Source organism: Oryza sativa, chromosome 1 (assembly GCF_034140825.1).
Source record: "Oryza sativa Japonica Group chromosome 1, ASM3414082v1".
Classification (NCBI taxonomy): Eukaryota; Viridiplantae; Streptophyta; class Magnoliopsida; order Poales; family Poaceae; genus Oryza; species Oryza sativa.
This window is the reverse complement of record NC_089035.1, coordinates 30,061,038-30,084,686: the sequence shown is the minus strand read 5'-3', so window position 1 is coordinate 30,084,686 and position 23,649 is coordinate 30,061,038. Positions and strand designations below refer to the sequence as shown.

Below are 23,649 nucleotides of genomic sequence, written 5' to 3'. Positions count from 1 at the left end.
CTGCACAGTGCAGTGAGTGTGTGAGAGTGTGAGTGCTTTGTCGCTTTGAAAAGGGACACAGTGCAAGGCTAGCTGCAAGCAGGCTGAGGGGAGAGGGCTTTGTGGTTGCTGTTATTGTCACGCGTGCATGGATCCGCATTAGCGGCGCTCGACGCCTCCGCATTTAGCTATTCTAGCTACTTAACCCGTAGCTACTACTGCTTCGCTGGTGATTGTACCTAGCATTCGCTTCCAGCGAAGCATTGAGATGTCTACCTTTATGAGAAAACGGACAATATGACACTCTGTAAGATTGGTTTGGATAAAATGCCACTCAATATAATGCACCGGATAAAATGCCACTTAATACATTGCCTACAGGATGAAATGCCACTTTAGAGACTTTTGTGCCCAAAATGCCCTGGAGAGAGAGAGGGGGGAGGGGAGAGGGGAGGGCTGGCCGGCGGCGGAGGCGGCCGGCAGTGACAGCGGGGAGGGAAGGACGACGACGGGGGAGGAGGATAGGCCTCACCGAGCAGCGGCCGACGTGGACAACGGGGAGGGAGGAGGATGGCGCGGTGAGCAGCACCGACCGGCGACGGGGACGACGGTATGAGCTCCACTGCAGTCGCCTCTTCCGCCAGCCGCCGCCGCCGCCCCGTCCTCCCCGCCAGCCGCTGCCGCCGCCTCGTCCTCCCGGCGAGGCCTATCCTCCTCCCTCCGCGTCGCCTCCTCTGCTCGCCGCGCCATTCTCCTCCTCCCCCGCGCCGCCTCCTCCTCCCTCCCGGTGGCTGCCTCCGCCGCCGGCCAGCCGGCCCTCCCCTCTCTCTCTCTTTCTAAGGTATTTTAGGCACAAAAGTCTCTAAAGTGGCATTTCATCCGGTAGGCAATGTATTGAGTGGCATTTTATCCGATGCATTGTATTGAGTGACATTTTATCCGAACCAATCTTAGAGAGTGGCATATTTTCCGTTTTCTCCTACCTTTATGTATACCACGGGTATTGCCATGGACACCTCGTGTACCTAATAGAGGACATCAGCGTCCTTGGATGACTGGACAGAAAGCTCACGTTCACAAATCACAATAATTCTGTGTCCTTCAGTTGATCGCCTGATCGGTGATTCGGTGAAATCATCAAATGTATCATGTATGTAGTATACATCTAGGATCGTTAGTGACCACGTTGTGTGTGGCATGTCGTTGTCAATTTGCCCATATGCATGGTCCATCAAGAGGAAAAGATGATGAATAATGGCGGTCCAAACTCCAAAGGCGTGTGTGCGGTGGTGGATAGCTGCTCTGAGATTTGGGTCATGTTTTTTCTCCAACAAAAGTTGAATAAAGATTAAAATTTTCGTGGCACGCTTTTCAAACTGCTACACAGTGCGTTTCGTACGAAAACTTTCTATATGAAAGTTGTTCTAAAATATCATATTAATCTATTTTAAAGTTTATAATAATTTAAACCCAATCAATTATACGTTAATACCACCTTATTTTACGTAAAAAACTTAATCTTCATCTTTAGAAGAAAAAAACACCACCTTGATTGTAATCCGGTAGTGCATCGTGCTACTATTATCATACAGTTAATTCATCTAGAGAACTATTTTACTGTAATTAAATAATCAGTTGAATAAATATTATCATCAATTTTCAATACAGCAAGTTAATTGTATTGTATATTAAAAAAATAAATATGGCAATAACTAATGCTTATTGAAATACTTAGTATTATGCATCAGAGTGTGACTGTGAAGCCTATACAAATGACATGTTGGGCTAGTTGTTGTACAGTGCAGCTACTGTTCTAATTTGTTATAGCACAGCTATGGCGCAACTGATGTGCAATACTATTACTATTATATAACTCAACAAAGCACGCTAAACTTTATGTCGGTTGGTGCTGCGAAATTTCACATGTAGATATTGGCTTCCTATAGGTTTGCACTTATGGTTTGGACCAAATTTTCGGTATCACCAATTTATTGCGGTTTTTTTGGTATTTTTGGTACTCTTTTGCACACTTTTTTTTTTAAAAAATAATAAATATTGACTGAATTTGTTTTTTTTTTACCAAATTCCAAAAAGTTTGGAAAAATCTGAAATTTATGGGCACGATAGTTGCTTGCCGGGGTTTCAAAATTTCAAAAAATTTGAACCGAGATTTCAATCACTGAGTACTAATTGACCATGAACAATTCGGGACGATGGATAAACCAACATCAGCCAAAAAGAAGTCTGAAAAGCTTTACCATTGCTGGAAAATGGGCATCTTACTTTCACCGTACTGATTGCACGTCTAGCTTAAAGTTCCAAAGGGTCTAACGTGAGTGTGGCTTGTCCGGTTGCCATCAAAGACAATGCATCAGTGACACGCAAGGCACTTCCTCCCTGGTTCGCTTTCTCTGCTAGGTTGCCCTCCTGGAAAAGGAACGGAAAATATACAGGAATAGATAATCTTTGGTTTTGTGGGACTGCGTTACCACTGATCCGCTGTTGAGTCATTAATCCTGCTTTTCAAAATGCTCCACACATGGTACCGCAATATGTGTCCTTTTTTATCAATCTCCCGTTCTGTGTGGAGCATTACAGCAAAGGATGATCTCACACTGGACGTGGCGTGACATCAAACCGTGTCAGTTTTTTTTTAATTATTATTGTGGATTGCCAGCTCTGAGCGATCGAGTACGTATACTGGACCAGTCCAGATCATTGGCTGCCTTGTCGTTTTTAGCCGCCTAATAAGGTGCGTCTTAAAATGCACATTTTGTTTGGAAAAGAAATAAGTGTACAAAATAAGGTCTTTTAGTGGTCTCTAGCCGAGGAATCTTATTTGCGAAGCAATGGTCATATGCTAGCTATACAAACATAGAAAAGGATGAGCAATTCGTCCGTGCTTCAACACTTCCTCATATATTTAACCTTTTCTTATGATTCAAGGGTATCTTTATAATGCTCTATGCCAGTAATACTGTACTATCAAACGACAGTAGAAATGACCAGATTTATAAATTCTACTGCCAGTAAAAACATTCTACTACCATGATCCACAAACGAACCATACATTGAATCAACCAATCATTTTTTACAGTGGATCCCAGCAAAACAGTTCAGTGCAAATTATCCTTGGAGATGCCCACGTGATTTAAAACAGACAAATAAATCACATTATTGCTAGTATAAATACTTCAACCGATATTGCTAGCACATAAAAGTGCCATGCCACACTTGGAGAAAAGTACAGCTACGCATTACACTAGTTTAGGGAAAAGGGCTAGGCCACAATATGCACGAGGTGAAACAATACACTGTAGAGGGAAGTAGGCTACCTGGCCTTGCTTCGTGGAGACTCCATGGTCTTGACAAGTTCAAATGAAAATGTTAAATGATTAATCAACGTTAGCTCATTTTTGACGTGTGATGACATTTTCTAACATGGGATTTTCTAATGGTGATCCATTCTGCGAGACGTATGACTACTGACTATAATGACTACAAACAGTAAGCTAGAAGTTTTAGGGATGCCAAATCGTCCTGTCCAAACCATAAGCTAATATACTTTTTAAATTCATCAGGGTTTGTACACTGGTAAAACGTCGGTCAATTACAAGCGACCATTGTTTCTGCTGTTGCCACTCGCAAAGTCGCAAGCATGAGATGGCTGGAGGTAATCAAAGTATAGCCATAGCTAACTATAGCTCCGGGGGCCATAGTAATCTCACTGATTGCCGCTGTCCCCAAAAAAGGACAGGAAAAAAGCCCCCACGCGGCCACCACCACCAGCGGCCTGGCCTGCCTGGCTGGCCAGTCTCTCCCACCTAACTACAGTAGTATGGTCGCTGAGGTGAGACCCTACCGAACAACAACAAATTCAACAATTCTCACGCGCCGCTACTCCCCCGCACAACATCAACCAGAAACGTCTCCTCGTCACCACTCGCCACAAGTCCACCGCAGCACGGCGCCCTCTCCTCTCCTCTCCTCCGTCTCCCGCCTGCCGCGAAACCAAACCTCGAAAATAAAACCAACAGTTTCCCTCGCGGCCGCGCGCGGAGACGAGTAGACGACAGCGAATCGCTGCCGGTTTGGGGCGCGCGCGGATCGCGGCGGAGGGAGGCAAGCCTTTCGGTTTGGTCCGCCACCACCACCACGGCCACCGCGCCTCCGCCTCAGCGTCCGCGATTTTTTTTTTTATCTTTTGGTTTTGGATTTCCCCTTGTCAAAACTGGCAGGATTCTTCTGCCTGCCCGAGCCTGACTACTGTTGGGTTCGTGCTCGCTGCTCCCCCACGTTTTGTTTTACTAGTCGCCGCCGCACCGAATATTTTTCCCACCTCGCTCGCCACGCCGCCGACACCCGCCGTCCGCTTCCGCGGCTGCCCCGCGCGCCGGTGCTGTGTCGCCGGGCTGCGGCGGAGGAGTGCCGACCTTTTCCTCCGGGGTGAATGAGAGAGATGTGATCGTGGCGAATCCCGAGCTCTGCCGCTGGGCTGGGAGGCGGGGAAGGGAGGACAGGAGATGGGGCGGCGTGGAGGAGGAGGACGAGCGGGAGGCGCGTGGATTGGTGGCTGTGTACTTGCGCTCGCCGCCACCTTGGTCGTCTGCGTGCTCGTGATCCGTGGAGCTGGAGGTATGTGCAGTGGTGTGCTCTGTGCTGTGCTGGTCTGCTCTGTGGGAGTTTTGGGGGCCTCCTTGTTGGTCTAGTTTGGCCAGGATCATGCAGTTCCGATCCTGAATGCTAGAGTGGTTTGCTTGTTAGATTTTTGGGTTTTGAGCTGCCAGAACCCGAGCCTGCAGCGGAAGTTTCGTACTATTATTAAGTTTTTTCACTTGGGTCTCTGATTCTTCGAATTGGATGGGTGATTGATGTTGAGGTTGAGGACGTTGTTGTGATTTGATGGGTGCCCTGATTGTAACATCTGCTAGGATCACAGAATATTGCAGGGTCTGAAGAACATCGCCCTCTTAAGCATACGAGAAGGAATAAGATGGCACGTGTAAATTAGAAATACAGATGCCTCAATTCTATGCACCTAAAATTTGGGGGCAGGGGCGAGTGTTATGTCCATTTCGTTAGCTACCTTTTTTATTTCCTATGACAAATAGAGTGTTTAGCTGCAAAATAAACTACTGAAGCTTATTTTTCAGAAGGGGCATAAGACAGACAAATTCAAATGGACAAACTTTTAGAACATAAATCTCGGACAAATGCTGTAACTTTGCATGCACTATATATGTCAACTGATAATATTTTCAGTTTTAGTTGCCATCTTATTAGTTTTTAACCCAAAAATACAATGATCATGGACATCACTGATCATTTTTGACCAGTCGTATTTTTTGTTAGCAATTCATTGTTAAGTTATTGCCCTTGAACAAAGCTCTTGCCACTTTTATATTACATTTAAGCTCCAAAGACAACCCATTCGTTCTATTATATTTTGGTTTCTGGATTATGGCTTGCTATGCTGACAAATTGTTAGCTATTCTGTTCATGTTTTGTTTTCAAAGGTTTGAAGCAATATCATGCTCCTGCCTTCGCTCGAAAAATTCTTCTTTCCATAACAAGCGGACATCCACAAGATAACTTGAATATTGTACTTCATCCGTCACAGTTACAAACCCCAAGACTCCAAAGCTTAGGTCTGAAAGTTAATGGACCTATACCCTGAGATGCTTTCATTTTTGTTTATCATGTCATGTATTCTGAACTATATGCAACTTACCATATTTATTATTTTCTAGGACTAAATGTAAAACCACCTGCAGCAACTAGCAGACGTGTTAACGTACAGCAGGAACTATATGCACCAAGCCCAACGATCAGCCACAGAGGTACATTCAGAATTATGATTTGGTTTGTTATCCTATATATATCTATAAAGTTCATCGCCACTAAGTGTAGTCAATGCTATTTCTCTCCTCTCATTAAGTCACATCACCTCAATTATTTCTAGCCCTTGATGATTGATCTATGGTCCAAATTATCTTCCTCCTTTTCTTCTCTTATATAAAGTCATATCACCTTAGTTTTGCCTTTGGATGACTAATCTATATTACCTTCTTTCTTTTCCTTCTCTCATCGAGCCACATCACCTTAGTTTTGTTTTTGAATGATCAATCCATATATGATTAAAATTTTTATAAACCATATCATCTCAATTGTTTGTAGCTTTTTTATTAGTCGATCAAAGATGAAAATTATACAAAATGTAGCTATATTACATGTTATTTCTACTAATATCACACAAAACTCCCGCAGCAATGCATAGGGTTTCATCTAGTTTCTTGAAATTATGTTGAGAAAAATTGTTACGTTGGTTTTCCCTGAAAGTCGTGTATTCTACCCTAGTGGGTTGCTTTGCACAGATGGCTTATCTCACTGTCTAGTGTCTAAGCAAACTTTTTTTTTAAATAAAGGAAGCTTTATAGATCTCAAACAATTACATTGATACAATTAATCTAGGACCACTCCTGGCCTCTGTATAACTAATTAGGATGCGCACGACCTATAATTATTGCAAAAAAAAAAAGCTTCATTCACCACCATAGCAACACTTGGACCGTGAGAAAGGCCCTCCAAAAGCGATGCCTCCAAAAGGGAATGGCAAACTAAGCAAACTGTGCTGCCTACAATACAACCTAGTGCTCCCTGTCATTCTTATTAGTCTCCAATCAGAGAAATATCCCCATGTATCGAGAGTCCAGGCCAATTGTTGGTTAGCTTGATGTTGAATTCTATCTGCATCAATGTTACTGTCAAATCTAGGTTGAAAATGATGAAACCTTTTTGCTTATTCATAGGCCAATCTACCCTACCTTCACATATGATTTTTCCAAGTTACAGTCAAATCTAGGTTGAAATGTTTTATATCTCTATCCTCTCCGTAAGGCATGCAACCAATAAGTTTGTTGTAGAAATAATAATAAAAAAAGAGACATAAGGTGATGGGGGCAAACCAGCAAACCCCCAACTCCCTTTATTATTGACTAGCGTTAATAATAGAATCACATAGATTCTAGCCAATAATCCTAAGGTTACTATGCCACCCATAATGGAATGAAAGACCCTTGCCTACTGATTCCTGCTCCCCTGTGGTAGCCTCATAGACCAAAAGTAGAGCCAGTAGGAAGTCATCTGTTATGAATATAGCTTATATTGAATAATAGCCCTAAGGAGGCAATATATAGGAGTACAAGAGAGCGTATATAGAAACCTATATATGTACAAGACTATATTCCTTAACAACATGAACAAAACCTGTGTAGGATTAGACACTTTTTTGCTCTAGCTAATGAAATTTCATTGCAAGATTGTTATAAGCAAACAATCATATCTATTAATGCATTCCAAAAATAGTTCTTTTATGATCCACTGAAGGTACCTTCTAGTGTTAACTTTTGTACTTCTTGATACTCCCCAAGGACATAAAAAGAACTCTTACAGACACATGATGTACATTACCTGTTGCTTGTTCATCTACTTCTACAAACTTTTTTTATAGCGACACATCCTATTTATAACCGGCAGGCTCGTCTACTTAACTTTCATCGTGCCTTCGTCCACCAATACTCAAAGCATCTACCCCCATTAATTTATCCATATATGAGAAGTATATCCCACCCATTCAGAATTTTATGAAACATTACCTTAGTTCATGCTGAAATTAATTCCATCAATGTATGACGCAGGTCTTGCTATTCCTCCACTTCCAACAACTTCACCCCCAGTTTTCCCACCTCCCATCAGATCTTATCCTCCACTTCCTGCAAATAAGCCATACCCCAATAGTATGTCTCTGAAGCAATTTTTATACAAGAACTATATATTTTTTATCTGCTTACCATTTTCCTGTACTGAAATATGCAGGACCAGCAGTGTCTCCAGCATCAATAATCCATCCCACCAACCATGGGAAGGCCCATGGAGTTCCAATTGCAGCACATTCAAAAGAAAGGCATCATCATTCCATGCTTGTAAATAATACACATGGAAATACCCATGCAGGTCCAGTTGTGGCACCTCCAAAGGGAAGGCATCACCATTCTTTGCCTGTAAATAATACCCGTGTAAAAGGTATTCCACCGACTGCACAACTACCATAATGAACCTATTGCTGGTAATAAAATGATTCATGAAGTTGTATCGAGCAGGACCTGCCTATTCTCCTTCAAATTCTCCCAGTATCCATAGAAAACATGGCATTCCAGTTGCTGCACCTCCAAAGCAACATTCCAGCAATTTACCACCTTCACATCATAGGCCCCACAAAGGTATGCTGACAGTAAAAAAAAAAAAAGTACTCATCTCACTAAGGCAATGTTTGCTGCAGGATCCTTTCCTGTCATAAGCCCTACTCCACATAAAGCTGATAATGCTTCTGCGACGAAACATGGACGTTCTGGCTTACACCATAGTCCTGCACCTGCACCTGTAGGCTTGCCTCCATCTGAAGGAAATGCACGAGGAAATCCTGCGTATGCACCACGTCATCCCCATGAATATCACTCGCCTTCAAATTCTCCAGGTCAGTTAGACATTCTTGAAATTTCTCCTTTTCCTTTATGTTGTCTCATTTGTTCTAACCTCTGCAAATGCTCCAGTCATACCCCCCCTAAGAACAGGCCATAACATGCACGGCCTTCTATTTATCATGATGTTGAATAGGATTATAGGACACTGAGATTTTGCACGGTGATGCAAGAATTATCTCTGGTATACTTGATAAGAGTACGGAGATTGAACTTACACCTTTTATTTTAGTTTGCAACCCGTCCTACCTTGCTATGGTGATTAAACACATTTGGATATGATACTAATATTTAGGTCCACAAATTTCCACCTTCCACTAAGTTTATCTAAATGCAAAAGTTTTATCTTCTCTCAACTTATGTCAATCCCAGTAGGGCCAATTTAGCTCCCCTGTTGCTTTTATACCAATTTCACCATATAATTTGTTTTTGTTATTTTCCATGTCATTACGCCTATGCAGAACCTGGTCTACCACCTGTGAATCCGCCCGACAGTCATGCATTTAAAAAGCCCAAGAGTTTGGCACCAGCACCCCAATCATTTCCGCCACCGCCTCCGAGTTCATGTATGCTACCTGAGGATACTATCTTTTGTATATGAATTCATCAATATATGTGCTCTATCCAATCATGTAAGCTACTCAGCTGTGATCCATTCATCTTTTCTATTTGCCAGATTGCATGGCGTTAAATTGTCAAGATCCTCTGACCAATAGTCTCCCTGGAACTACATGTCTTTGTGTGTGGCCAATAAAAGTTGAGCTTCGTTTAGGTATAGCTTTGTACACATTCTTTGCATTGGTATCAGAACTTGCACAAGATATTGCATCTGGAGTGCTCATGAAACAAAGTCAAGTTCGTGTAATGGGAGCAAATGCTGCAACTGAGGACCCAGAGAAAACAGTTGTCCTTATTGATCTTGTGCCACTGGGAGAAAAATTTGACAAGGCAACAGCACTTTTAGTATTTGAAAGGTTTTGGCACAAGCAGGTCAACATAAACTCTATGCATTTTGGAAACTATGATGTGTTATATGTTACCTACCAAGGTAAGAGCTATTTGTAATTTTTATTGTGTCATTATACATATTCTCTTTGTTAATTCCTATAAACCTTATTGGATTTTCCGATATTCGAGTAAATCCTTAATTATTTTGTTTATTATTCAGGTCAATCAGTTCACTTCCTCTGTGTGTGTGTGTGTGTGTGTGAGTGAGTGAGTGAGTGAAACCACTGGCATGATATTCTTTTTAGCCGGATCGGCCAAAGGAAGAGGCTGATCAAATTTCATTAAGATTGATGGAGAAAAAAAATAGAAATTGTAAAAGAGTACAACAACAGTAGTCTGTCGAAACTGGTGGCACCCCAGCTAGCTGGGTAACCGGAAAAAGAAAAAGGGTAGGGATGGGCTAGAGACTAGTCGCCATCTCCTTTCAAAATTCCTGCTGTCCTCCAGACAGAGATTTCATCTCTAATTTCATTGACATAGTTTGTTTTTTAGAAAGGGTCTTGATATGGTTACTTTCACTTATTCATACAGGTCTTCCTCCGTCGCCACCAACAGCTCCCAGGATGAACAATGGTCTTAGCAATGTTAATGATCCAAGGTTGCATCCACTTGCTGTTGATGTGGGAAACCACAGAGAAACAAAAAGCAGGGGCATAATTGTTATAATTGTTCTTTCAAGTGTCTTTGCTTTTATTTTATGTTCTGGAGCTGCGTTGGTAATTTGTTTCAAGATTAGAAACCGCAACCATTTAACTGAAGAGTCACCTATGCCACCGAAGCCTGCAGGTAACAAGACATTCAATCCATGCAGTGTTGCTGTATTTATCTTTATTAGTCACATATTAGAAAAGGTGTAGCAAATGCAATCTGGTGAAACAATCATTGTCATTCTTTCCATGACTATGGGTGAGTTCGCTACTGGAGGTTTCCAACCGGGAACAGTGCGCGCGGAAAACGGAGCGGTTCATTAGCGCGTGATTAATTAAGTATTAGCTTTTTTTTCAAAAATGGATCAATATGATTTTTTAAAGCAACTTTCGTATAGAAACTTTTTGCAAAAAACACACCGTTTAACAGTTTAAAAAGCGTGCGCGAAGAAAACGAGAGGGGAAAGTTGGGAACCGGCAGTGCCGAACACACCCTATATCCATTCTGAGGCCTTGTTAGGATTGTTTGATTATTTTGTAGAAAACCAATCCACATAAAATGATCATTCGTTTTCTAGCTTTCAAGAACTGAGAAGTTATGTTTCATATTTGTATGGTTGAAAAGTAATATTACCTTGAAATAATCAAAGAACAAGAGTTATATTTCATGCTTAAGTAGTGAAAGTACTTGGAACAGCTTTGACCAAATCTGAAAGGATTATATTTTTGCAAAAGTTAAAAACTGATGCTAAATTATTTTCTTCCATCAATGATTGCATTGGAAATGTAGGTCCTGGGTCTGCAGTTGTTGGGAGCAGGCTAGGAAGCAGACCTATTTCAGCATCTCCATCTTTCAGCTCAAGCATAGTGACATATAAAGGGACAGCGAAAACATTTAGCTTGATTGAGATGGAAAGAGCTACACAAAGATTTGACAACTCCAGAATTATTGGCGAGGGTGGTTTTGGACGTGTTTATGAAGGTATTCTTGAGGATGGAGAACGGGTTGCTGTCAAAATTCTTAAGAGGGACGACCAGCAAGTTACACGGGAATTTTTAGCTGAGCTTGAGATGCTTAGCCGATTGCATCACAGAAACCTGGTTAAGTTGATAGGTATATGCACAGAAGAACATATCCGGTGTCTTGTGTATGAGCTTGTTCCAAATGGTAGTGTGGAATCTCACTTGCACGGTAATATTTTGTTCTCTTTTTTTTTCCTCTGAACAGTTTCTAAGGCATCATTTGTTACTTTATCGTGTCTATTTTGCTTGGAGAGATGCATCAAACCAGTCAAGCACTTTGTTGACAAGAAATTCATAATTCTGCCCTGTAGATAATACAGCTGTTGTCGCTTATAACAAAGTCACACATGTGAACACTGTGCACTAAGACATGAAATGTATTGTGCACTAATCTCCTGTTACATTATGTTTTTTTAAGGGAATCCCATTACATAATGTTTCTTAAGGGAATTCCTTTCCATCATGTTGACAAATACAAACTTGCATTTTATAAAATTTTGACATGTTTCATGGATTCATAGTACATCCATATTCTATTCTCCTTAATAGGTGACTTTTTTGGCCAGACATAAGTATTTTGGCCGGTCCGTAATAGCTAACTAGAATAATATGGTTCTTTTTTTTAAAATTCCAAGCAGGATCAGATAAGGGAACTGCTCCACTTGATTGGGATGCTAGGCTTAAAATTGCACTTGGTGCTGCACGTGCTCTTGCTTATTTGCATGAAGATTCTAGTCCCCGTGTCATACACCGTGACTTCAAGTCAAGTAACATCTTATTGGAACATGACTTCACCCCCAAGGTGTCAGACTTTGGCCTAGCAAGAACAGCCATAGGTGAGGGGAATGAGCATATTTCAACTCGTGTTATGGGAACTTTCGGGTAAGTTTTGATCTGAAATTATTATCTTACTACCTGTAGTTGGTTAACATCCTCACCTTAAAAAGATTATGAACTCTTTTTAGGTATGTTGCTCCTGAATACGCAATGACTGGGCATCTTCTAGTAAAGAGTGATGTCTACAGCTATGGTGTCGTCCTCCTTGAGCTTCTTACCGGAAGGAAACCGGTGGATATTTTGAGACCTCCAGGGCAAGAAAATTTAGTTGCATGGGCTTGTCCTTTTCTTACTAGCAGAGATGGCTTGGAAACAATAATTGATCCATCACTTGGAAATAGCATCCTATTCGATAGCATTGCAAAAGTAGCAGCTATTGCTTCTATGTGCGTGCAGCCTGAGGTGGATCAGCGCCCATTTATGGGTGAAGTTGTTCAAGCTTTGAAGTTGGTATGCGATGAAGGCAGCGAGTTCAATGAATCAGGAAGTTTCAGCCAAGATTTACATATTCAGGATTCTGGGATTATAAGTAGAGCAAGCCTGGATGTGGACGTAGAACCTGTTGTATCTGCTGAGCTGTTCAATGCATCAGCACATTATGACACTCTTGATGCATCTGGTTCTTTTCGACGATATTCAAGTTCAGGTCCTCTTAGGGTAGGTAGAACCGGGCACAATAGGGAGAGGGGTTTATCAACTGGTAGCTCAAGCGAGCACTGTGGTACACAAAGATTCAGGATAGATTCAGAGTAGTCAGCTTGCAGGCTTCTTTTGACGATGTGGGGCTGTGTTCATTGGCTTCTTTTCGCAAGCCACATTTCATATTCATTGTGAATATCTGTGAAGAGCACTGAGCAATATCACCAGCTTCTGCCGGGACAAGGACCAGTTTTCGAAGAGCACTGAGCAAGACTGCAAGAGTACCAACATCTCGTCCCGTCCCGTCTCTGTTTATACAGTTCTAGAGATCTATAAAGCCGGTTCCTTTTTTTTAGTGGAAAGTAAAGCCGGTTCATCAACTGCGGTTCATCAACTGTAAATGTTCATGTACCTTCCCAAGTGTAGCCATTCCTTTCGCATGGAAGGTAAGTGAAATATCAGATGAAATGAAGGGTATTTTTGCCTGTCATCCTTTCATCCGGTTCAATGAAATGGAGTCTTGCATGATTTACTGCATTTTATTGATTTGTGGTACCAAACAGATAGAAACGTATACCAGTTGTAAATCTGCGAATAAATAGCCAAACTTGCATAAGTAGGCCTTGTTTGACACTTAGAAACTTTAGCGAACAACTATATTCTTGTAGGGGTTAAATAATAAAAGGGAAAATTGAAACCATGCCATTATAATTTTACAAAATTTAAGATATGTCATTCTGACCAACATGTCATTGACTCATATGGGTCCTACATGTCATTGAGATACCGATGATATATCTTAAACTTTGCAAAATTATAATGGCATGGTTCCAAATTACCATAAATAAAATTGTTGTGCGATAAACAGCTAAGGCAACCAGTGGATAAACTTAAATAACATTCCTGAACTATTCACTTGGATGAACTAGCGAGTCAACTTGGCATAATCATTTCCTCATTGACAACTTATCCTACCACAGGAGGCCGGGATATATTAGTAGCCTTCCTCAACAAGTACGTGTGCCCCCCACACCTGGCTGGAGTAAGGGGATACACTATAAATTGCTAGGATTGCATCAGGTTACATCAGGTCATGATACTTTGTCGGCCATCTCCCAGATGGGGAAAAAAATCAATATTCATCCATCCAATGCTGAATACAACACCTTACTGGAACAAACCACACTAAAAAAAATAGTGGTGGTGGCAGGAGGCAAGTATTTCATCAAGTAGATGCATTGCCCTACGTGGTTACATCCAAACTGTAGGGTTTCCAGCACTAAATCATTTCACATGATAAAAAAAAAACTGGCAATCATCAGAGAACATGAACAAAAAATAAAGATTGCAGTGGGCAAATATGAACTGCAAAAGACTAACAAGCAAATCAAACCGATTAACCGATAAACAAAGGTGAGAAAGAACTACGACAGCTAGGGAATGTATACATGTCTTGCGAGTTTTAGGTTGCTGAAGGAGCTTCCTTTTCCTCAGCTACAGCTGGAGCATCTTGTTCTTCTGCTGTAACTACAGAATCTTCCTTTGCTTTGTCTAGACCCACAGCTACCGAGAGCCAATCTGAAGCAGGTGCTCCAGTTTCAGGAGCCACATTTCCGTGTATATTCAGAGGAGTGACAGATATCTGTAGGTTGTAAAGAGAGGTATACGGTTAGCCACTTTACACTTATACATGCATGTGCACACACAGAGCAAGGGAAGGAGGGCTCACAAATCCATTCTCCAAAGCTCTCAAATCGATATCCTCGTCTAAGCATTCATGCTGCTTTTCAGTGAACTGCATTCAACATAATCAGAGAAGAAAACAGCGCTCAGTAACATGTTCATATCTACAAAAACATCAACGCTAAAAACATCTGTAGGCTATTCACAATCTCCATATGAGCATATTGGCCTAATTTGGTACTGTCTTAAAGTTCATATGTTCTATACATGGTCGGACAAGTCAAATAATCTTTGGCTATAACACTCTGGAAGATATATTTACCTCAGCACGGAAAAGCTTCTTCACTACTTCTCGAGCCTCTGCTTTCCCTGTAGATGCAACAGACTCAACCTCGACAATCTTCCGCTGAGCATTAATTCTGCGTGCAGCCCCCTGTAGATGAAAACCACAACAAATTTGAGGATGTGCTAACAAGGACACGTCAAATTTCTCTGAAACAAAAGCATGGCTTCATACTGCTGCAGATGCATCCTTCCCAAGTTGTGCGAGCTGAATACCAAGGCTTTGGTGCATGCCCATGAAGTGAGTAGCAGGTGTAGGTCTGCTTGTGGACACACCTTCCCAACTTTGGGCAGGACGATATATGCTTTGCTTAGTCAGCTTGAAACCCTGATATCAGATATCAGGAGAGAGATGCATTAAAGAAAGGCTATTACATTAAAAAAAACTAAACGAGCAGTAGATCTTTTTATCCATCAGTCATCACAAAGAATGCAAACTAACACAAGATAAAACAAAGTGGGATGGCTTCGCCAGTTTCATGATCTAAATTTCAAATAATTAACTGTTGCTCATCCAATTAATAGTGTTGATCTCCTGTACAGATATTTGCATGGGCATACAATCTGCATATACTATATAACTTTCCCAACAACTAGTACACACCTGATAAATAAGGCTAATGGATATTTTTGCATTTGTGGGCAAGCCAGTAAGGTAACTAGTACCAGGACGACTAAGACAGTAAGCATTCTGTACAGATCAGAAATCATGGACTCACGATGCAGAAAAATAGCGAAGAACCCATGACCATTTTGAAGCCAAGGAAATATGAATGACATGTTTCAGCATATTTGGAAGATACGAAAGCTTCATTGTACTAATTCTTAGCAATTCAATCATCGGTGAGGTGCAGGCAGCTGCCATGAGATTCCTGAACACTTTCAAAACCTTAACTCCAATAACAAAGGAAACAGCTTATGTTCTGTTTTGAATAATGTAGAATCTTGTTTCTTTGCCCTCAAGGCTAGCCTCTCAAGGAAATATGTATTGCTCTAGTCCATAGTATTATAGCAACAGCACGGTCATGTGCTACTGTACGTTTATAAGCCAATGTTGGAGAAGACAAGGAGTTGGTTTACTTCTATAGCTATGGAAATTTTGGCCTATGGTGCTAGTTTTGGCCCTAAACTGGAGTTCAAGATTCAGAATTCAGTTATTAGCAGAATAACCTTATTTGTAGTTGGTGAGCTTGGAACCCCAATGTTCAGTAAGCAGCCTCTGAGGAAGGTTCCTTTCTCAACGCCTTCCAAGGCAGCGTGTATCAATGGTAGGCAAACCTCAGCAGCATCCTTGAAATCACTATCTTTGCTTTCATCCTTCTTCCTACTTGCACATATCCAGCACAAATTGTTACCAAATGTGATTGCATAAACCAATTTATCTAATTATGAAACATATTTGAAATACTAATATCACACCATTAAGGCACACCCACCAATTCAATGATATTGCAATTGAAGGAACATCATACAGTAAGGCCTCCCTTGCAGCAGCAATGGCAGAAGAATGAAACCTACACAATTTTGCAGTAAATTAAAGAACAGGATAGAAATCAGACAATGAATTGGGCATTTCTGAAAGAATCATACATCTCATATCCACAGTTCGCCCCTGCATTGATCCCACTGATCACCTATAAACGAAACGAAAACATCCTCAATGATCACAAGGTTAGGCGATCAAGTTCTTACACGCAGATAGCAAACACAATACTAACCAAAGCAGGCGCCGACCAAGAGAACAGCCTCCCAGATAATGCCAAAGAGACGCAATCCACCGGTGTCCCTACAATAACAATAATCGCAATGAGATAGAAACACCAACTCTCACTGTATACCAGCAACAGTGCGACCCAAATGGATCGAGGAAAGGATGTAGAACACTCACCTGATATCTCGAAAGCTTTCGCCCCTTTGAAATCCACCGATGTTGCTGTAATGGTCTCGCGGATGGTAATGGAATAGCCGCAAGCAGGCTTGTCCCTTCACATCATCATCAAGAAAACAATACAGATTATTTACAGCTGGGACCAATGGATTAGTTGGTTGGTAGAATTCGCAACAAATCCAGACAAAACAAGGTATTTTCCCGAGGTCAAAGAGAATATCGTAAGGAGGAATCGAGGATTGGGGGGCGCATACGATTCGGGCGCGCATACGTGGACGTCGCATCGGCCGCCGGCGACGAGGGAGTCGACGAGGGCCGCGAGACCCGGCGCCCGGATCCCGCCGGCGCAGGTCAGGAGTACGGCCGGCTTCGCGGGACCTTCATCGGCCACGGGAGCAGCGCCGGAGGACTCCGCCGCCTCCGGTGCCGGGGCCTCGGCGCCGGCCTCCTCCGCGGCCGGCGGCGGCGGCCGGCGCGCCGCGAGGACGGACTGCAGGTTGGACACGAGCGCGGACGGGAGCGGATTGGGCCTCGGCGCGTCGTCGCCGGAGCTCGCGGCCATCGGGCTTCCCTTCGCTTCGCCTCGCCGGAGAGGTGTTTGGGCGTGGAGGAGAGAGAGAGAGAGAGAGAGAGATGTACGGACGAATGAAGGGAAGAGAGAGAGGAGGGGTTGGAACGCGAGGGGGGAAGAGAGAGAGAGAGAGAGAGAGAGAGAGAGGAAATGGACTGAAATGGGCTGGGCGCGCCATCGCATAGTTAATGGATTTCTAGACCGGGGCCCGCTTTACGTGTAGAGGGAGGCAGGTCTCTGTTTTGACCTGCACAGATACGTGGGAAAGCGTTATCTACTCGACGACTACTCCCAACTTGCCTCAGCAAAGCGTGGCAAGAATCCGTGATTCTCCCGTTCCGATACCAAATCCACTATCATCAACCAAAATAATAGTTTTACTGGTATTATTGTGACCAACATGCGGGCATGAACACGGAACTCTGTGGCTAGTATGGGGTGGAATCTTTTCTTAACATGGATTACAAAATTTTACATATTTTTTTACCAACAATGGTACAGCCTATTCTAAATGAAAAAAACAAATACACCAAAAATAGTAAATCTAGAGATAAAATACTCCATCTGTTCTAAAATATAGGAACTTTTAGCTGGTTGGGACATATCCTAGTACTACGAATCTGGACAGGAGTAGATATGTCCCATCCACCCAAAGTTGCTATATTTTGAGACGGAGGGAGTAGTTGTAAAATCTAATTTTGATGCAGTAACTGAGTGTAGCTATAAGTTAGGTATAAAGGAATGTAAATCTTGATGTATGATCCAATGAAAAAAAACTGAAAGATAGAAGTCCAAAAAACTTTTGTTCGTGAAATATCAAAACTGCTTAATAATCAGATGATATGAAAGTGAAACGTTGCTGTGTTGAAGATGCAGGCCAATGTAGTGGGAGAGGTACTCGTTGTAGTACAACGTTAGTACGTAACTACGCTCGTACGGTGCAGGATCAGCCGGATCCTCCCTTGACCACGTCCATCTAAGCGAGTGGGCCAACCCGCGGGCGTAAACGCTTTAGGGTTCGCCCGTCCAGATTAATTCCCGTTGTACCACCAAGCACGAGGACAAACGCAAGACGAGCTCGCTCGGTCGCTCCCCTCGCCCCTCGACACCCACCACACCACGACGACTCCTCGTCGTGCGAGGTGCGCACGTTGCACGTACGTAGCCGGGCGGGAGACGCGCGCGCGCGCGGACGCACGGTTGCTGCGACCCACCCAGGCAACAGTCGTCGTGGGAGCGCGGCGCTAGCTCACTACCCCTGCCACCCCCATGTGCCTCCGTCTCAGAACTCATGTGAGAAGCCGTAGCCAGCCAGTGCGGCGGTCGGTTCCAAACTTCCAATGCCTCGCCGAGCGATAGATCGGCAGATCGCCCCGCGGGGGTGGGTGCCGTGGTGGACTGGTGGTGGGGGCGGGCCGGCCTATCTCCTCGTCGGATCCACCCGCCCGCGCCGTGCGGAAAGGCTAATTTTAGCCTGCGGCTGGTTGGCTGGATCGGTCGGTGACCGGGGTGGCCGCGCCCGCGCGCTTGGGTTGGGACTTTTTGGGAGTCCTCGTGCCAAGGCAAACAAACGTTGGTGGACCATCAACGGGACACGTGCTGTGGCGACCCGATGGAGGCGAGCGTTGCGTCGTTTTCTCTTCGTAATTGCGTGCGAATTTATTTGCGGAGCCCCCGAGCCTCTGCCACAGGCCACAGTGGAACCGTACGTATGCACCATATGTTAATCATTCAGGATTTCAGATGCATGACTGCATGAGGGCTCTCTCATTAACGAGTAAGGAGAGAGATCTGGAGATCTGGTGCTGACAATCATTCGTTTCTACTATACTGTGTAGCCCCCGTGCCGTAGATGGTTGCTGGTAGTTTGCAGATCACCCAACGAATAAAATAACTTTTTTTTTCTGGCAGGCTAGGAACAAGGAACACTGGCGATCTGTTTATGTGACTAACTTTGCCAAACCAAATTTTAGGTAAACTGGGCACATAACCACACGTTAATCAAGCTCATGTGAAATTGACAGTTGATATTTGAGATTATATACTAATCCCTCTGTCCCATTTCAAGTACAACTATAAATTTCCGTGTCCAACTTTAATCATTCATCTTATTTAAAAAACTTTTATAATTAATATTTTTATTATTATGAGATGATAAAATATGAATAGTATTTTATATGCGACTTATGTTTTTAATTTTTTAAAAAAATTAAATAAGATGAACGGTCAAAGTTGTACACGGAAAATTATCTCTGTATTTTAAATGGGATGGAAGGAGTAGATAAAATTGGTATGGCAACTCACGATTATAATAACGAATCAAACGACATCCTAGAAAGTTCTGGCATATAAGATTTGACCTGGTAAGTTAAGACTATGAATCAAAGTATTTTTGTATCCGGCCAATAACACGTATTATGAGCTTGGAAGCCAACCTACTATTCCCTCCATTTCATTTCAAATTATGAGTTGTTTTAATCTTAGTGTCAAACTGCTTCAATTTTATCAAAATTTATAGAAAATGTAGTAATATTTTCAACGCAAGACAAATATATTATGAAAATATACTCAATTATAAATTCAATGAAACTAATTTGGTATTATAAATATTACTATATTTATCTATAAACTTAGTTAAATGATTTATAATCTGAAACGGAGGGATTAGCTACAACTTGTGAAGTTTTAATTCTCCTATATTTTTCTTCTAAGATTTTTTATTTTAAACGTACGGTTGCTGAGTCGATCTCCATTTTTCCTCCACTTCCTTAGTTATGCCACTTGTTTAATGAACTAATTTATTTGACTTTGTAATATCCTTTTGTCTGTTCAAGTTGACGTGGCTAGCAGCCTAGCACATTGCTGTACCTACTACTCCTATGTTGTTATGAAATTCAATATGCATTGATTACATCGATGACATTCCAACACACAAGGGGCGCAATCGAATTACCACATCCGTACGTTTGTGACGACTTAGTATTTGTTTGTCACTCGATACGGGCATGGTGATAAATTATCACTCGATACATATTTGTTTGTCATGACTTAAATATACACAATCATATAATTCTCTCGGCCGGTACTCCTACAAGATTAATCAGTTTGCTGGACGCTATTATTAGGCATTTCCATGATTAACCAATCGTTGCCACCTTTTCAGGCCTACCCACAAATTATTTAAGCTATATGTAGCTTACGCACAAAACACCTGTCATCCACATACGCCACCTTAATTTAGCACGCACCAGAGAAACTAAACCGTTCACTAACTAAACACGACTAGCTAGCTAGCGAACGAAACAAAACACCAGGCATTTATACGTTACGTTGCATCTTGAGCAAGCCGCACTTGCATAGCCTTGGGCCAAATTAATTAACCGGCAGCACGTTGCCCGGCCGGTTGATCGATCACCACCAGCAAGCTAGAGATGGCGAGACGGGCTGCATCGGTGGCGCTGGCGTGCGCGGTGGTGGCGGCCGCGATGGTGCTCCCGGAGGCGGAGGCGGGGCAGAACTGCATCTGCGAGTGCGTGAAGCTGTGCATGCGGACGCGGATCCCGAGCATCGAGGCGCAGTGCTCGGGCAAGTGCAGGGAGACGGCGTGCGTGCGGAGCTGCGAGGAGGCGTGCGCGCGCAAGGGCTTCCCCGCCCTGCCCGGCGAGGGCATCGGCGCCTGCGAGCTGGAGCCGCTCACCCCCGACGAGGCGCACATGCTGCACTGATCATCGAGTCACCAACCAATCGATGGCAAGCCTCACCGCCGTTTCCGTCTCTGTCTCTGTCGCTGTGTATGTTTCTGTCTCCGCCTCTTCTGCGCTGTTGTATACTTGTATATGTGTACTACATCTACCACACCGGTCAAAGTGACATTCCATCCTGGCTCATGTGTCGCGCTACATACGATACGGTGCGTAAGCGTAACATACGTTTGATTATTGTCAGTTTTGCTTGCTATGGTCGCGGTTGCGCACTGACGGGATCGACCACATCTCTGACTCTGAGGCCCAGCTAACATGTTTCCTGGGCCCGTCTTAGGAAGTCGATGCAACGAGGCTTTTAGCCCAAATAATAGTGGACATCCCTTCTGCTGCCTTTCAGGTTTCAGCCCAAATAGAACCGTGGGCTGCCAGCGGCGCTCGTGGGTCTACGCATGTCGGTCCGTTGCGCCGCAGCAGAGGTTGCTGCCTTGCCTGCCACTGTCATGTAAGCAAATTTTTTTTGCCGTTTCCTTATCTTATTTCGTTCATGTGTCCGTTTATCTTTTTTTTTTTGCGCAATTAACGAGTCCGTGATCGACTTTGTTGGCTTGCTGCTATCTGAAGCTCTGAACCTGTTGAGCTCGTGGCACGCCATTCGCTTAGTCCACATCAAAGACATTTGTACACTGTAGTGCACCCTTGTCCTTTACCTACGGAAAATACTAATACATGCATCTTCGCTCGTTAGCGAAAAGGATATGCTTGTCTTTCTAGGAAATGATCTCTTCAAGACAACAAATCCATGTTATTCTAGAAATGAGGGCAATGATGAGGAGCAAATTGCATTGGTTGTTTCTGTTCCAGTCCATATATATACACGCTCAATTAGTAAGAGCTAGCCAAAACTGGCATATATACTGACATTGAATAGGTTTTTGCTTAAATTTTTCTAGCAGATTTTGTTCAGATGATGTTCGCAGTTAGATATCGCTCGTTGGGTACTTTTTAATGAGATAGTACGAGTCCCCGACGGGGGAAAAATCTAAGGCCTCTTTGATTCAAAGGAAATTTATAGGAATTTTAAAGGATTTTATTTCTATAGAATTTTTTCCTATATAGACCTTTGAATCAAAGGAATGAATCCTATATAATCCCATGAAATTTCTATGGAATACCTCTTTCCATGTAAGTTTTAGAGGAAATTTAGCATGAGGTTCTACCTCATGTTAAGAATCTTTTGAGTCTTTATCCCTCTTTAAATTTCTGTGTTTTTTCTATGGCTCAATCAAACGGTCATTCCTATATTTTTCCTGTATTTTACAATCCTCTGTTTTATACTTGTATTCTTGTCAGAATCCTATGTTTTTCCTATTTCTCTGTTTTTTTATTCCTATGATTCAAAGGGGCCCTTAAAGCTCATTTGGCACGCATGATTCTCAAAATAGATGAAAAAAAACGCTGGATTGAAGCGTCTTAATACATCAAAACCTATGGTTTGAAAAAAACGTAGGAGAAATGAGCCTAGGAAAATAAGAGAGTCAGAACTGATCAGAAGAGATAGATTGACACAAGGATTTTAGAGGCTAAACCTCACGTCAAAATCACTAGTTTCGAACTAATCTAAAGAAATTTCATATAATCTTTTAATAGTTATTGATTTGATCCAAAAGACTAGTGTAGGGTTTGTTCATTTTGGAGAAAAAGAAAAGGATTTATTTTTTTAAGCATTCGGTTTTAAAAAAGAAGTATAGGAAATTTTCCTTTCCTATAAGTTGTAGAGAGAAAACATAAAAGAATATCATGCATCCACTTAAATCTCTTAAAAAAATTCATGTGAATTGACGTGTGCATGTCTTTCTATTCCTTGAATTTTTGGTTGAAATTTCTCCAAACTGAACAAACATGTGATTGGAAAGTTTTTATTAGAATTAAATTCCTAAGAGCAGGTACAATAACAGACTATAAGACAGCTATAAATATATTTTAAAGAGATAAAGAAAGAGAGAATAGCAGCGGGCTATAGATCGGTAGCCAGCTGCAGCACGGACTCCAAGACGTAATGTGTGTTTGACAGGTGGGACCAGGTATTAATAGTACAGTAAACAACTATTGTATGAATTATTCCCTCCATATTTTAATGTATGACGCCGTTGACTTTTTAACAAACGTTTGACCATTCGTTTTATTCAAAATTTTTGTGCAAATATAAAAATATTTATATCATGCTTAAAGAACATTTGATGATGAATCAAGGCACAATAAAATAAATAATAATTATATATATTTTTGAATAAGATGAATGGTCAAACATTAAATAAAAAGTCAACGGCGTCATACATTAAAATACGGAGATAGTAGCTAGTACATTAGCTATAGATAATTTAGAGATAGTAGCGGGCTATACTATTAAACTTGCTGAAAGGAAAAAAAACGTTTGTTCTAAAGAAGCTTCGAAGGCTCAAACTTCACGAGCCAAGCTGAAACGACTACGAGCATCCACCCTCGTTGTAGTTACGGGCCCGGGACTTCCGTTCTTACGAGGAAATACTTAAAAAATAACATATACTTCCCTCTGACTGTAATAAACTTTTGGAGCATAGTTTTGTGTTCTTCTTTTTTTTTTTTTACTTCAAAGAGGGAATTTTATTGATTACGGAAAAGAGGATTACATTCTTGGTCTATCAAGTCTATGACACTACTAGAAAAAACATTTTTCCCAACGTAGGGGTCTTATTTTCGCAGGCGGACATGACACTTAGAGCCAAATGACCGCCTACAAAAATATAAATCGGGG

General features: G+C 42.2%; 2 protein-coding genes across 13 annotated transcripts; one reads left to right on the top strand and one right to left on the bottom strand.

Moving 5' to 3' along the window:
* Nucleotides 1-3,886: 3,886 nt before the first annotated feature.
* Nucleotides 3,887-13,160, top strand: LOC4327824 (receptor-like serine/threonine-protein kinase ALE2). Of its 12 annotated transcripts, none has more exons than XM_066312886.1 (13): nucleotides 3,887-4,614; nucleotides 5,496-5,627; nucleotides 5,730-5,819; nucleotides 7,677-7,775; nucleotides 7,855-8,061; nucleotides 8,139-8,258; nucleotides 8,423-8,512; nucleotides 8,978-9,082; nucleotides 9,193-9,564; nucleotides 10,056-10,310; nucleotides 10,962-11,363; nucleotides 11,839-12,076; nucleotides 12,160-13,160. In XM_066312886.1, the coding sequence occupies exons 1-13, from the start codon at nucleotides 4,503-4,505 to the stop codon at nucleotides 12,782-12,784; spliced, it is 2,847 nt and encodes a 948-aa protein (XP_066168983.1). In that variant the 5' UTR covers nucleotides 3,887-4,502; the 3' UTR covers nucleotides 12,785-13,160. The 12 variants fall into 12 exon arrangements, with proteins under 12 accessions (XP_066168983.1, XP_066168982.1, XP_025876210.1 ...); XM_066312885.1 differs by having other exon boundaries at nucleotides 11,833-12,076; XM_026020425.2 differs by having other exon boundaries at nucleotides 11,830-12,076.
* A 610-nt stretch (nucleotides 13,161-13,770) lies between these two features.
* LOC4327823 (uncharacterized) lies at nucleotides 13,771-17,230 on the bottom strand. The gene is made up of 10 exons (XM_015762202.3): nucleotides 16,838-17,230; nucleotides 16,584-16,678; nucleotides 16,414-16,481; nucleotides 16,286-16,329; nucleotides 16,132-16,209; nucleotides 15,866-16,019; nucleotides 14,871-15,023; nucleotides 14,676-14,786; nucleotides 14,400-14,465; nucleotides 13,771-14,312 (listed from the first exon to the last, which is right to left on the bottom strand). Exons 1-10 carry the CDS (start codon nucleotides 17,143-17,145, stop codon nucleotides 14,133-14,135), a joined length of 1,257 nt encoding a protein of 418 aa, XP_015617688.1. The 5' UTR covers nucleotides 17,146-17,230; the 3' UTR covers nucleotides 13,771-14,132.
* Between the last annotated feature and the right edge of the window lie 6,419 nt (nucleotides 17,231-23,649).